The sequence below is a fragment of the Mus caroli genome, unplaced genomic scaffold (assembly GCF_978045245.1).
Source record: "Mus caroli unplaced genomic scaffold, Mus_caroli_1 scaffold_7, whole genome shotgun sequence".
Taxonomy (NCBI): Eukaryota; Metazoa; Chordata; class Mammalia; order Rodentia; family Muridae; genus Mus; species Mus caroli.
The window spans coordinates 40,529,842-40,543,913 of NW_028227262.1; the positions used below are offsets into that span (position 1 = coordinate 40,529,842).

Here is a 14,072-nt window from a genome sequence, read left to right on the forward strand (position 1 = left end):
TCTCTTTCTCGTTCCTTCCAGCTTAGTCCAGGGGCTCTTTATGTCCCAGACATGTTTTATAGCTTATGCCGTGGCCTCCCCTCCCTCTTGTCTCTTATATTTGGATCACAGATCCTATTCCAGGGCATCCGTAGATCCTCCCACTGGAGTTTGTCCCTTGGAATTTGTGTGGCCTTTCCTGTCCTCATACTTTCTCTGTCCCATTCTGCTTTGTAGAGCTGTATTGAAAGAGAACGAGTGAGTGTGAGTGTCTGATGTGGCCCCAGCTGGCCTCAGACTCACCATGTAGCCCAGGCTAGTCTTGATCCTCCTGCCTCCACCTCCCAGATGGTGGAATTGCCTGTGTGCCTGTCAGGCCCAGCTCTTTAGAGCTGAATTGTAGTTTCAGGCATTCTCCTTTTGCTTCCTTCATTAAACTCTTTATGAACTCATTTGCCACGGAGCCCCTCCCTGCCCGTACTGGCCGCACATGGCATTTCTGAATGAGCCAAGGCTGTTTCCATAGTGAACGCTCATTATGGAAGCAGCATGGTGGGGTTTGACTTCCCAGCTCATCTCCATGAACTGCCTTTCAGTGTGGCTTCCTAACTTGGATTAAAATTCACTGAATTGCCCAACCGGCAGATGCTTCTGTATTCATGGGTAGATGTAAAACCATCTGAAGCCATTTAGACATGAATGTTAGTTTATTCATTCTTACAGTCTTACTTCTTCAGTATGGAAAAGCATGAATTATGAAAAGAGAAAAAAAATATCTCCGAAGATAATGGCCTTTTTCATCGCAAACATATTTTTAAAAAAATGTCTATTGAGAAGAAGGCTAAAATAATTTTTTCCCCAAAGGATTTTTGTTTTGTTTTGCTTTTATATTTTGACTTTGTCTTTTTTCAATATCTTCCTGTTCCCTGCCTATTGTGGGGACCAAACCTCGGACCTTACCTTACAGACTCTTCCACTGAGCTAAACCCCTAATCCTGATGGGGAAAATCTTTAAGTCATGAAACTGGCCAGTGACCTGAATTCACTATTGTTCAGTGTGTTTTCTCCTCCTGCCCTCTGTCTTACATAAACTGCACCTTGCTTCCATGCCTGTGGGTGTTATCCTGTACTGTCTGACCTGCCTTTGAATTGGGCCGTGATTCCTTGATGGATGTATAATTTACTGCAGACTGCTGCATTCCAGAGACCTGCTGTTAGAAACACATGGGTTAATGAGCTGACATTTTCCTTATTTAATGACAGTGACTGCAGATTAAAGAGAACATGGTCAACTAGATGGAGCTTGTGGAGGAGGCAGACTTAATGTGGAATCTATGGTGCTAAAAGACACTATTTGCCTGGAAAAGCTGCTTTCTAGTGACAAGACTTTGATACTAGGAGGACATTTCTGTTAATGATCTTGAAGGCCTAAATACTGTTTGTCTGTATACCCCCATATACTCATACATACATGCACACACACACACACACACACACACACACACACACACACACGTAGGTATTCTTACAGCACCTCTCTCCCATATTAGTCAAGCCTTGGTACTTATAGTTAGTGTTAGTTACTATTATTTCCTGTTAAAAATAACCTCACCAGTTCCAGCCCATTTAATAAACTCCCTTAGGTTTATAAACTCCCTCTGAATGCTTAAAGTAAAACAAAACAGAGGGGGCTGAGATTTTTATATTTATTTTTCCAGACTGGTGTTTGGTAGGTGGTTATGAAAATTGGTATTCCTATTCTGAAATAAATGATCTTGATTCCTTGATGTATCAGAGAGATTTTTATAGCACTATAGATTTTAATAGTGAATAATTAATTGGTCAATGTTGTTTTCTTTATTTTTAGGTTGATGCCTTTCCTCCCAATGGCTATGGCTTATACAACATAGTGGGGAACGCGTGGGAGTGGACCTCAGACTGGTGGACCGTTCACCATTCTGTTGAGGAAACCCTCAACCCAGTGAGTATCTTGTAGAATAGACTTGGATCTTGATGGGTGACCCTTGTCCTCTGAGCAGACAACAGCAAGGATTTCATGCATCCGCCTTGACATTGACCTTTCATGTCTCTAAAGGAATACCGTGTGCATGTCTCTTGTCTAAAGGAATACTGTGTGCATGTCTCTTGTCTAAAGGAATACCGTGTGCATGGCTCTCGTCTCAGCTTCAGAGCCCTTTATAAAAATGTTTTATTTTATGTGCCACTGAACTATGATAATGGTAATACCCTTTTGGGGTGTTTACCTATGCTTCATCTCGTAAATTTGAGCAAAGTGTGGTATATAAATGGCTGCAAAATTCACTAATGTTTTAATATTAACTGTTAAGATATATGACATGGTATTCTTCATGAACCTCCTCACCTGGGCTGTGATGAGAGCAGATTTTGATTCAGCAGTGTAATTTGGAGAAAATGAGAGGAACTTGTTGAGTGAGAAACTTGAGTCACTTAGTAGTTGTTTTCATGAGCCTGTTCATATGACATTCATAGGAGAATGTACCTATTCCTTGGAAAAGAAGATCACCTTGTCTCTCTGAGTTTTACTTCCCCTGTCTTTTTTTTAAAAAAAATATCTATTTATTTATATCCCAAATCCCCTCTCAGTCAATCCCCCCTCACAGAGACCCTTCCCCATTCACATCTGAAAGGGTGGGGCCCCCCGTGGCTATCCCCCACTCTGGTGCATCAAGTGTCTGTCACTGTAACCAGACCAGGCAGCCTGTGGGGAACGCTTACCACAGTCAGGCTACAGCTTTAGAGAGAACCTCTGCTCCAGCTGTTGGGGGCCCCACATGGAGACTGAGCTGAACATCTGTTACATGTGTGCCGGGGGCCTTGTTCCAGCCCATGTGTGTTCTTTGGTTGGTGACTCAGTGTCCGAGAGTCCCTAGAAGTCCAGGTTAGTTGACTCTGCTGGTCCTCCTGTTGGGTTTCCATCCTCTTCATTGACAAGTTCCTTGCCCCTAAAACCATGCTCTCCAGTACTGTAGACATTTTAATAGGAGCATGTGTTTGGACAGTGCCTCCTTTACAAAGAACATCTTTGAATACTTGTCATTGAACACTTTGGGGATGGGTATTCATCAAACTGACCGAAGAACAGTATTAAAACCAGACCCACTGGTAATGCTCTGTGTGCAGTGCACAGAAGACGGTGATAAAGAACATTAATGCTTTAGTTGCTTCTCATTCAAAGGTTAGTCAGTTTAGAGTTATTGAAAAACCTGTTGAACTCCATGCCTCAGGCCATTTTCAGACTGTTCGGATAAGTTTCTGTTTGATATGCTTAATTTGTTTTCACAGAAAAATATGTGGGCTGTTCATGAATAGTCCAAAGATATATATCTACCTTTTTGGAAGTACAGATGAACAAGATGAATTCTTTAGACATTCTACCCTTCTGTCAGGACTGCTGGTTGTAGTGGTCAAACAACCTGTGTCTCCAAGTGAGAGGATTGTGCAGACTTGGGGAGTTTGTGCTTGGAGCCCCTCTCCCTGCTGGCAAGACGTGACTTGGCGTTTGCTGTCAGAGGCAGAAATAGATTTTCCCTGTCAGATTAAAGCATGCTGCTTGGAAGGGGCTGTGCAAGGCTCCAGAATCTTGGCAAGTTGTGAATGTAGCTATCTGAGCATCTGCTGTGGCGCTCAGGGCTCGTTAGCTTTCACTTCTGTAACGGCCTGACTTTCTCCTAAGGGTTTGTAGAAGAAGTCACATTTTTTTCCTTTCAGCTGTTGCAGGCTATTTCCTGATGTCACTCTTGTTCTGTGAAATTGTCCCATTTATTCTAGTCTTTGTCACATGGCCTCATTTGCTTTCTGATTTGATGGGGTTGTAGTTCAACCATTTTGAGAACTAACCCCCAAATTCTTGATGCCATCATGGGGATTGTTATAGCTCTCTTTATGCAGCAGACACGGAGTCATCAGTGTCTGTCATCAGTCTCCCAGGTGAACTCCTTGTCTTCACTCTATCTGCTGCCTTGCATCTCGAATGGTCTTTGTGCAGACCAAATCTAATACTGCTACTTTCCCACTCAGATTCATGCATACTCCTCCCTCTCCCTCTCCCTCTCCCTCTCCCTCTCCCTCTCCCTCTCCCTCTCCACCCCCTCCCCTTCCCCTCCCCCTCCCCATCTTAGATATTATTGCATAGCCCAGTCTGTCTTAGAGCTCACTATATAGCCCAGGCTGACTCAGTATACGTGTCTGTGAATGGCTTCTTACTGTCTGCAAAATGAAGAAATAAATATGACTCTGAAAGCCAAAAAATGGTTTGGTCTTTGCTGATCTCTTCTTCAGACACAACTTTCAGTTCCTTTTAAAACCTTTAACTATGAAATGTTACATGAGCCCAGAGAAATACAGAAAGAAATAAGATAATTGGAACCTCTGTAGCTGTTTTTCTCTCTTTTTAATCAAAGAAAGAGGATAAAAGAGCAAGAGTTGTTTTCATCAGCACTTGGTGTTGTCAGTGTTTGACACTTCATTGCTCTGGTTAGTGTTTACTGCTCTTTTACTGTGGTTTTCAGTCATTTAAAGTATTTTTTACTCTTATTCTGTGTGTGCAAGTACTGTACCTGCATGTATGTGTGTGCACAAAGTGTGTTGTGCATATGGAGGTCAGAAGGGGGCATCAGATCACCTGGAACTGGAGTTAGAGACTGCTGAAAGTCATGTGAGTGCTGGGATTCAAGCCCCTGACCTCTGGACGAGGGTAGAGCATAACTGGTGACTTGTCTCTGCCCCACAGTCAGCAGTTTGCAGTGTGGACACCTGGTAAGAAACATCTGGCTATCTCTTGTTCTTGTTGTTCGGCCATGTCTTGTTTTCATATGGACATAGTTATTTCTGGCTGGATCCCAGACATCTCTTGTGAGAAACCGAGGTGAGGTTTTGAGTTCTAGCTGGTGCAGTCTTTTTCTAAAGTCTTTACTTTTGTCTTTGTGTCACATCAGCCTAACCAGTTAGGATCTGAAGTGCATGAAGGTGAGTTTTCGTCCCTCTCAAGCCCATTGCCAGTTCTTCTTGATTCCTCAGGGTACCAACTGAGAGACTAGGGCATGGATTCACCATGGAGACTCCTTGGAGGGCTCTGAACTCCAAATTTTGTTTTCTTAGGCTGTGAATGGGTTGAAAGGTATTCAGCATCTGCTGCCATTTGAATCAGCAGATCCCTAGGGAATTTTTTCTGGGATTTGGGCTCTGTAATTCTTACAGCTGCGGAGGCTCACCTGACTTGACCAATTCCTATTTTTCTGTGAGGGCCTAACTTGTTTGCCTTTCTTCCCTAATGGCTTATGTATCATTAGTGCTTGGCACAGAACCTGGAGTATAACCATTAATTTCACAGTAATGCCAGTTCCAGACATTTAGACCTGGAACACTCAAGTCGCTGTCCAAATTCCAGGTGGGTCAAAAGCAAAGTTAGAAATAGACATCTTCATAGAGAGTTTTGACCCCGAGTGCCTATGTAAACATTTTATCTCAGAACCTGACCTCTTTAGTGCCGCGTGCTCTTGCTATCCCCAGAACTGGCTTATAGCAAATAGTTTTAAAAACTGCTTTGGAAAGCTGGGGAAAAGTCAACTTTCCTTATGCACAGGTTATTCAGGACATATCTTTTTCTTATTCAGTGGCTTCTACAAAGCAAAAGTTAATCATTAGTTTTTATTTTATTGCGCTGTCATCTATGGCAAAGCAGCCTGTAGAAACAGCCTGGCATACTTTGTACACAAAGTTCTAAGAGAAAATAAGATATTTGGCCACGTGCCATGAGGATCAATCAGTTCAGTTTGCTTTTTGTGTGTGTGCATCTGTCCATCTCTCAGTCCATAGAGCACCCATAAAGACAACCCAAAGTGAGGACATTTGCTTTCATATATCTTTTTTTTTAATAAAGATTTATTTATTTGTTATGTGTAAGTACACTGTAGCTGTCTTCAGACACTCCAGAAGAGGGCATCAGATTTCGTTGCTGATAGTGGTGAGCCACCATGTGGTTGCTGGGATTTGAACTCAGGATCTTTGGAAGAGCAGTCGGCGCACTTAACCACTGAGCCATCTCGCCAGCCCCTCTTTGATATATCTTAACTACATAAAATATTCAAGTTAAAAAATTTATTTGTATTTTTTCTTTCTCATTTGCTTATATCTGGGCCCCATATCATCTGTGACATTATATAGTGCATTAAAAAAAAATGTAGACCTAAGAAAAGGTAAGCGATTATTTAATGTTCTGATTTCCTATGCTTGCTGAGTCACTATGGCTACCATGATGCTATGTCGCTGGTGATGTGATGGGATTGTATGGTTTATAGTATCCTTCTGGGTCTAAGAGGAACACAGTTGTATCTAAACAGGCTGCTTGTTTGCTTGTTTGTTCTGTGACATGGGACAGGATCTTAGTCTGTAGCTCAGACTGGCCTTAAACTGAAATCTTTCAGCCTCTGCTGCAATTTTAGGAGTGTATATCACGTCTGGTCTGGTTCAGACAGCTATCTGTCCTCCTGCCGTACTCCCAGCGAGAGTTCTAGTCTTGGAACTATCCAGAGTGATTTGTGTTTTTCTAACTCGGCAACAATGGAATGCATATCAACTCGAGTGCACCTGAGCCTCTCTCTGTGTGAGTTGGAAATACGTGTGCACACCTGATGAGATCGCTGGCAGATCAGGCATCTTAATGTGAGGAGACCCTTTCCATTCCTCTGTCTCAAAGTATTGTTTTCTTCTTGTTGTTGTTTGCCTGTCTAGTTAGAATGCTACTGCTCCTGTCAGCTGAGATAATAGCCTGTGCCAGCAAAGGGGAAGAAAATTATAATTGAGAACACTGCTTGCTTGCTCTTCTCGCCCTCTTCGCTTTGGTTGGTGCAGTCCTTGGTCATCCTTACTTACAAACCTTGCTCATGCTTCCATGCTGTTATAGTCCAGACACCTCCTTCCCCTCCTGCCTGCCAGGGCTTAGCTAGACATCTGTCAGCTTGCTTTCAACATGGGTTTTGACCATATATCATACTGTATAGTTCCAGACAGTTGCGAAGTGTGTGTCTTTTCTCTCGCCTGTTTTGATGTCTTAGGGAATTGATCAGGGAGTCTTTAAGCTCATCCTTTCCGCCTTCTGTGGCATGGACTGTTTGTTCTTTGCTTGTTTCTATGGACTCCTCTCTGAACCCTTATCTCTCTGCACATGGCGCACTAAGTAAATTGGAACACACACCAGTCTTCTGGTCTGAGAGCAGCATGGTAATGGGTAGTAACCTTGCTGACTTACTGCCTCTGCCCAGATACTTCTTCCGCATTGCTTGGTTGCTCTTAGGGTTCAGACTGGCTTGACTTTGTAAGTCCTAAAGCTATGCTTGATTTAGATCCTACTTGCTATGCTAGATGTCTCTCATCCATAAACCATTCTGCAGCCTTCTACCACTGCACGTAGAACAAAAACCACATGCTGCTGACTGTCTGTCCCTCTCTGTCTGTACGATGCCTTCATAGGCATGGTCATTCATCAAGCATATACTTAGTGCCTAGTCTGTACTAGAAACAGGACGTTGCTTTGGGATTTCTACTGCTAGAAGACCTTTGATCGTGTGTCCTTTGCGAGGATATTCCGGGGTCTGAGAGTTCAAAGTGGAAAAAGTGGTTGTTTCTAGCAGTTGACAACTAATATGACTGCAAATATGCTTAATGAGTGCCAAGGGCAATGCAAAGTGGTTGTACTGTTGGCTTCTCCAGACTTTGAAAAAATATTTTTCTGAGTGTGGAAGGACATATGGGACGGAGGGTTTGGAGGAATGGAAAGGAAGAGAGAAATGTTGTCATTAAATTATAATCTCAAACATGACATACAAATATAATTTTAACTTTGTCCTAGTAGAAGCTGGGAGTCTTTCTGGAGGAAGTACTTGTGGATACCCACTGCTGTTTGCAATTCTGGGTAGAGCTTTTCCTACAGCACACAAGAACTACTGAGGCAGAGAAGTCAGGGCGGATGATGTCTACAGTTCCAGTGTTTGGCACCCTTGACTACATTTGCAAATGTGTTATGGGGGTCGGTGGGCATTCTTAAATGAAAGTGACTGCCAGTTCTAGTGCTGAGATGACATTTGTTTCCATCTTCATAATAAACACTTTCTCAGAAGCCCCTGTTGCAACTTCCTGAGCAGGGAGTGGGACACTATATAGTGTCCTCCCCGCCTTCTTTGTTAGGGAATTCAGTCATGCAGGACTCACTGATAACCCTGAAAGCTGAAGACACTCCTGGCCAGCAGGAACTCCAACGCCTGGGGCAGAACGTTGCTTTATGGGAAGGTGCTGTGTCCAGCCAAACCCTCCCTGAGAGTATTTAACTCCTTGGCTTTTATTCTGCTCTCTCCTGACCTGGAAGCTTTTCAAGTTCCTGAAGGTCCCCATAGCATTTGCCTCTTAGTCTTCCTTTTTCTGGGTATGTATCCCCCTTTCTTCTATTATATCTGATATAACTTACAATTCAGGGCAATTCTGTTACTTTCTTCCGAACCACATCAGTGGCAGAATGTCCAGAGCACGTGCCGAAGCACACTGATGCTTGGAGCTTGAAGGATTTAAATTTTGGACCATGGGAAATTTATGTATACATTTTGCACTATCTCAAGGGTAGAATCCAAGTGTGCATATGAAATGCTTCCATATCATACTTAGCTTACATAAGAGCCTGAAGGTGATTTTAAATAATATTTTAAATAAATTTTGTATATGAAACAGCTTATGAAATTGAACCATCAGTCTTTCAGTATGCTGATATTTGAAAAAAAATATCTTTTAAACCTCAGGGCAGCTTTGTGTAGAAGTGTTCAGCTTGTAGCAGCTTCCCTTTTCAGTAGAGCTGGCTGTTTGTAAGTGAAGAGGACACTGAACAGAGAGCTGAGGCAAGAGCTCTAGAGCACCAGTCAGCCCACAGTGCCACAGTTCTGACTGGGTTATGGAGCTGTCCTTGCTGTGGGGGTTGACACAGGGACACGGTAGACAGGCCCTGTTGTCAAGAAGGTTCTTTGGAGGAAAGCCTTGGAAAATCAAGGTCCACTGTGACAAGACTTCCTGTGTGTGTGTGGAGCCTGGAAGAACTGTTTGTTCTTCACTGTGGGAGCTGTGACGACATCTCTAGAAGAGGCCCATCAGATGATGGCAGCACATTGCCCTGCTACATCAGTGGGATCCAAAGAGCAGAATGGCAGGGCCGGGCTTTTTAAGGAATTTAGAAGAAGCAAAGGTCCCTTACCACAACCACACTCATGGTTTACAGTTCCTCTGGTCCTTGGAGCCATTGTCTTCAGTTTACCCTCATCCTGAAACACAGTACCTTAGCTCTCCCCCATGGGTGAACATACTTGTTTCCTCTCTCTCCTCTTCTGGCTTTGTATCACTACCCCATTATGGGAGAACTAGAAATGAATATAGATTTCTTTTGGTTAACTAGTTAGGGGCTTTAGAAAGTGACTCACAATTTATGTTTCTTCCTTCCATCTACTCAAAGGGCTTTTATGAGCTCTGTCTTTTATAGTGTGTGACACCTGATAGGGCTAGCAATGTTGAATGAGAAGAGCAGGGTTTGCCATAGTGTGTGACACCTGATAGGGCTAGCAGTGTTGAATGAGAAGAGCAGGGCTTGCCATAGTGTATGACACCTGATAGGGCTAGCAATGTTGAATGAGAAGAGCAGGGCTTGCCAGTGGGTGCTTTGTTGATCTCAGTAATGAGCTTTCTGTTGTACTCAGTAACGACTGTGGTTAAGCAATGGAATAGAGGTCAGAAGCTGTGTCTCCATTTGCAGTTTAAAATGCTACAAGGCCAGAGGTGAGTCATCTCACCCTTGTTGGGCTTACTAGTCCTTCATCTGTTGTCCTGGTTGGTTTTGTCAGCTTGACAAAAAGCTAGAATTTCCTGGGAAGAGAAACTCCAATTAAGAAATGTCTCCATCAGATTGGCTTTAGGCCAGCTGATAGGATGGAAATCTTTCTAATTGATGATTGATGTGGAAGGGCCCAGCTCCCTGGGGCTGGCAGCACCCTGGGCAGGGAGACCTGGGCTGTAAAAGAAAGCAGACTGAGTGAGCCATGGGGACAGGGCAGTGAGCAGCATTCCTCTGCTGCAGGTCTTCCCTTGAGTTTGTGCCCTGATTTCCCGTGGTGATGTATATGACTTGAGAGTTATGAGTGAAACCAGCTCTTTCTTCCTCAGGTTGCTTTTGGTCACAGTGTTTTATCACAGCAGTGGAAACCCTGACTAAGATGTCTGTAAATTGCATTAAGGATTTAGCAAGTTGTTCTCAGGGAACAGGCAAAGTGGGCAACTATTGCTTGCTTTTGACTAGGAGAGTAGAGGACCACTGAAGATGGTACAGTGGATCATCTAGCAGTTGGCAGGATAGCTTGTAAATGATGTAAATGGAGGGCTGCATACAGGTATCACCCGGTGATGTAGTAGTTTTGGGACAAGAGAATGAAATCCTTTGATTCTGTTTCCTGTTCTGTGAGAGAAAATGAACAAAATTTCAACATCATGTCCTTGTATTAAAAAGAAAGACTAGTGCTGCTGAGCCCCATGCCTGTAGCATAGTCAGCACTCAGGAAATGCACTCAGCAAATGAGACTAATTACCATTTCTGAGTACCCCTGAGTAGGAGTGTTTTCTTTTTGCCAGTTCTTCTCCTCAGAAACACCTTTTGTTTAATAGGCCAGATCATGGTATTTACCTGTGTTTGCTGAGCAGCACCACTAGGCACTTGGTCTGAGCTAGGTAAACATCAGCATCACAGGCCTTGGCCGGCAGATGTTGAACCCTGACTGTGGACCTTATCATTCACACAGCATTGAGTGGATTTTTCCCAACTGATGCCTCAACCTAGACCTCGCCTAGAAGCTAGACCCCAAACCCAGATATGCAGTTTTCTTTTAAAAGTGTTTTATGCCTTCTTTGTCCCTTTCTGAACCTAAATAGGCTCGTGGGGACCAACAAAGATAACCAGAGCCTCTGACCCCCTTAGTTGTGTCTATAACTCTGACAGGATGGGACATTGAATTCTGGGTAGAATTTAGGCTTAGATCTTGGGTTATTTGCTTGAGGCTGCTTGTCTTATCTTGGTTTGGTTGGTGAGTGGGCTGACAGCTTAGCAGTGTACTGAGGGCCAGGCTGTTTCCACCAGACTTGTCATCTCTGTGGGCCTCTTGACCATCTCTTTGTTCCTGGGACTTCAGTGGGTAGATGGTTTTTCTCACTATTTCAGTCAACCCAACATGCCACTCTGTGGCATACACTATACTCTGAAGTCTAATACATGGATTTTTAAAAAATAGAATGCCTTTTTAAAATTCTTAATCAGTTTCATGCACGTAAATAATGCATCTTGACCATGTTCATTTCAAACTCCCCTCTTCCATTCCCCCTGGCCACCCCTAATCCTCATCCCATCATGTGAGCACTCCCACCAGTAACCCAGTGGGATCAGTCAGTGCTTCCTGTTAGAATGTTGAGAGGTCTTGTTGACTTGGTCCTATGTAGGCAACTTGTGTCTATAGTGAAGTCCATGAGTATGTCGCATCCAGAAGGCAGCATCTCACAGCTCTCTTCCCATCCTCTGGCTCTTACTATCTTCTGTCCTCTGTTTGCTCATGTTTCTTGAGCCGTTGGTGTGGGAGGCAGAGGCTGTTGGTATAGATGTCTCATTTGCGATTGAGCCTTAAATAGTCACATAACCTCAACACTTTGTCAGATCTGACTTTTTGTTGTACATTTGCAGGTGGAGCTCTGTTTTATTATTCTCAAGTCAACAGAGATTAGCATATGTTAGATTCTGACCTCTATTTTTTTTTTTTTTTTTTTTACAATTTCTTATATATGATCAACTCATACTTGTGGACATTTTTTTTTTCCTTGAGTACTGATCAAGCCGAAGTGGAATCATTGCAGAAAACCGCCATCTCTTTCAGCTAGAAGCAGGCCTCCATGTGAGCTTATAGATTTGTGTTCATCCTTTTGGGGTTTTGTTTGTTAGTTTGAGATAGGATTGTTTGCAGTCCAGGCTGACCTCTGTATAACATAATGACATAATTGCTCCTTGGAATGGTTAAAGGGGAGGTTTTTGTTGTAAATGAGAGAGAGAGAGAGAGAGAAACACAAACAAGAGAACAGTTAGAGGCTTCTGGGAAAGTTCAGAGCAGAAAGAGACAGAAATAAACATGGCCATGAGACCTGGCCTGGGCTCTGAGAGAAGGGAGACCAGCAGGGAGTAGGAAAAACAGAATGAGAGGAGCAGGAAGGAGGGAGAGAGAGGGAGGAAGAGGGAAGAAGGGAGAGGGGAAAGGGAGGGAGGGAAGGAGAGAGAGAGAGAAGGAAAGATAGATTGATAGACAGATAGACTGAATTGCAGGGTTATAAGAAGAATGAGGAGCTCTGGGGAGGGGGTGTAAGGTAGGGGAGGAGGTTAGAAGGGCTGGATGCCAGCCTGGACATTGAAATGTGCTGCAGGTACTTGTCCTGAGGGAGCCTGGAAGCCAGCATCTGCTCTGCTTTAATATGTTATTAGGCACCATAAATAGCCATTTGTCCCTTCAGCCAGTGATAAGAGAAAGGAGTCCATTTGATAGGGAACCGATTTCACAAGTTCCTGAGGAATGCTGGCTTTTATGTAACTACCAGAAATTCTCCTAACATCCATGTTGAGCCCATTTCTGGATATTTGGACTGCCTTTTGGGGTCTGGAATTGGAACTTCATTTGGACCTAATAGCTTCTATTCCTCTATGTGGCTGAAGATGGTGAACTCGGTTTTGATTTGCTGTATATGTGTGGCTGAAGATATAACCCACAACTTCATGCGTGCTTGGGCAAGCAGTCTACCACTATACATGTACCAAGCCCTGTATTTTGGCTTAAACAAAATCATATAATGTTGTGTAGTACTTTTATTGAGAATGAAAGTCAAAGTCAAAGTGATGCAAGTTTCTTTTCCATGAATTAGAGTGCTTTCTTAAGCACAGGTGTGTAGGTGCTGTATCACTATCCATCTATATCCATCATCCATCCATCCATCATCCTTTCACCTATCCATCCATCCACCCACCCACTCATCCATCTGTCTGTTATCTGTCTATGTGTCTGTCTGCCCATCTCTCTCTCTCCTTCATTCCCTCCCTCACCTCTCTCTTTCTACACACACACACACGCACATACACATGAATGTACACACATCATATCCTTAAAATCTTTCTAACAGTGTGAAAGAAGGTCTGTGTTCTCAGAACCATTTTTCATGGTAATTCATGGAGTGGAGAGATGTGCTGACTTCACCTGGCCTTTGAGCCTCATTTATAGTCAGGACTCAATTCCAGCTTTTTCAATCCCCAGACTTGTTGAGGTTTACTGGACTTTATTTCAAATGCAAAATACAAAGGGCTACTTACTTCTTTGTAGTAATGTTGAATCACAAGCTACATATGTTAGTCCAGGAAGTGTTAAGAATATGCAAGATGATTTAGGAGGCATGAATTGCTGTGTCATGCAGCACCTCTTTCCAAAAGCAAAGGGGAGGGGATAAGTTATGTCTACAGTTTCTATGATTCTGAATGTTGAAATTGGATTCCTGGCCTTCTTGCCATCTCCAGCTCTTATTTCTGCTAGGTTACTATTAAAATTACTGATGTGGCAAATTGTTGGATTTTGTTGTTGTTTTAACTCTGGCACCTAACTTGTTAATGAAGGATAAAGTAGCTGTGTGTCACTTCATTTCTGTATCTTCCTTGTAGTGCCTTCCCTCTGCCACACAGTGACTCATTTGTTCTTTCCCTCAGGGCTCTGAAATAAAGCCTGATGAGAAAATAGAACAGTCAAATTATCTTTTCTTCTTAATCAGGTTATACTGTGATTTTTTTTTTTGACGTCGTTCTGTGGACCCATTTTTAATACATGTATACATATATCACACGCCACTCTGGCGTGAGTTCATGGAGATAGCCCTTGATATCAAAAAGTTCTGCATCTAAGGGTACCATTAACTAACCTGAAAAGTTGTACCCAAAACTGCCCAGACCTTTTGGTCTTATTATT

At 43.1% G+C, this 14,072-nt stretch overlaps 1 protein-coding gene across 1 annotated transcript in view; it reads left to right on the forward strand.

The window, feature by feature from the left end:
- Sumf1 (sulfatase modifying factor 1) overlaps positions 1 to 14,072 on the forward strand; it is an 84,284-nt gene that overhangs the window by 42,050 nt on the left and 28,162 nt on the right. Inside the window, exon 7 of the mRNA XM_021164694.2 lies at positions 1,847 to 1,960. Coding sequence (XP_021020353.1) covers positions 1,847 to 1,960 — 114 coding nt within the window. The remainder of the gene's footprint in view (positions 1 to 1,846; positions 1,961 to 14,072) is intronic.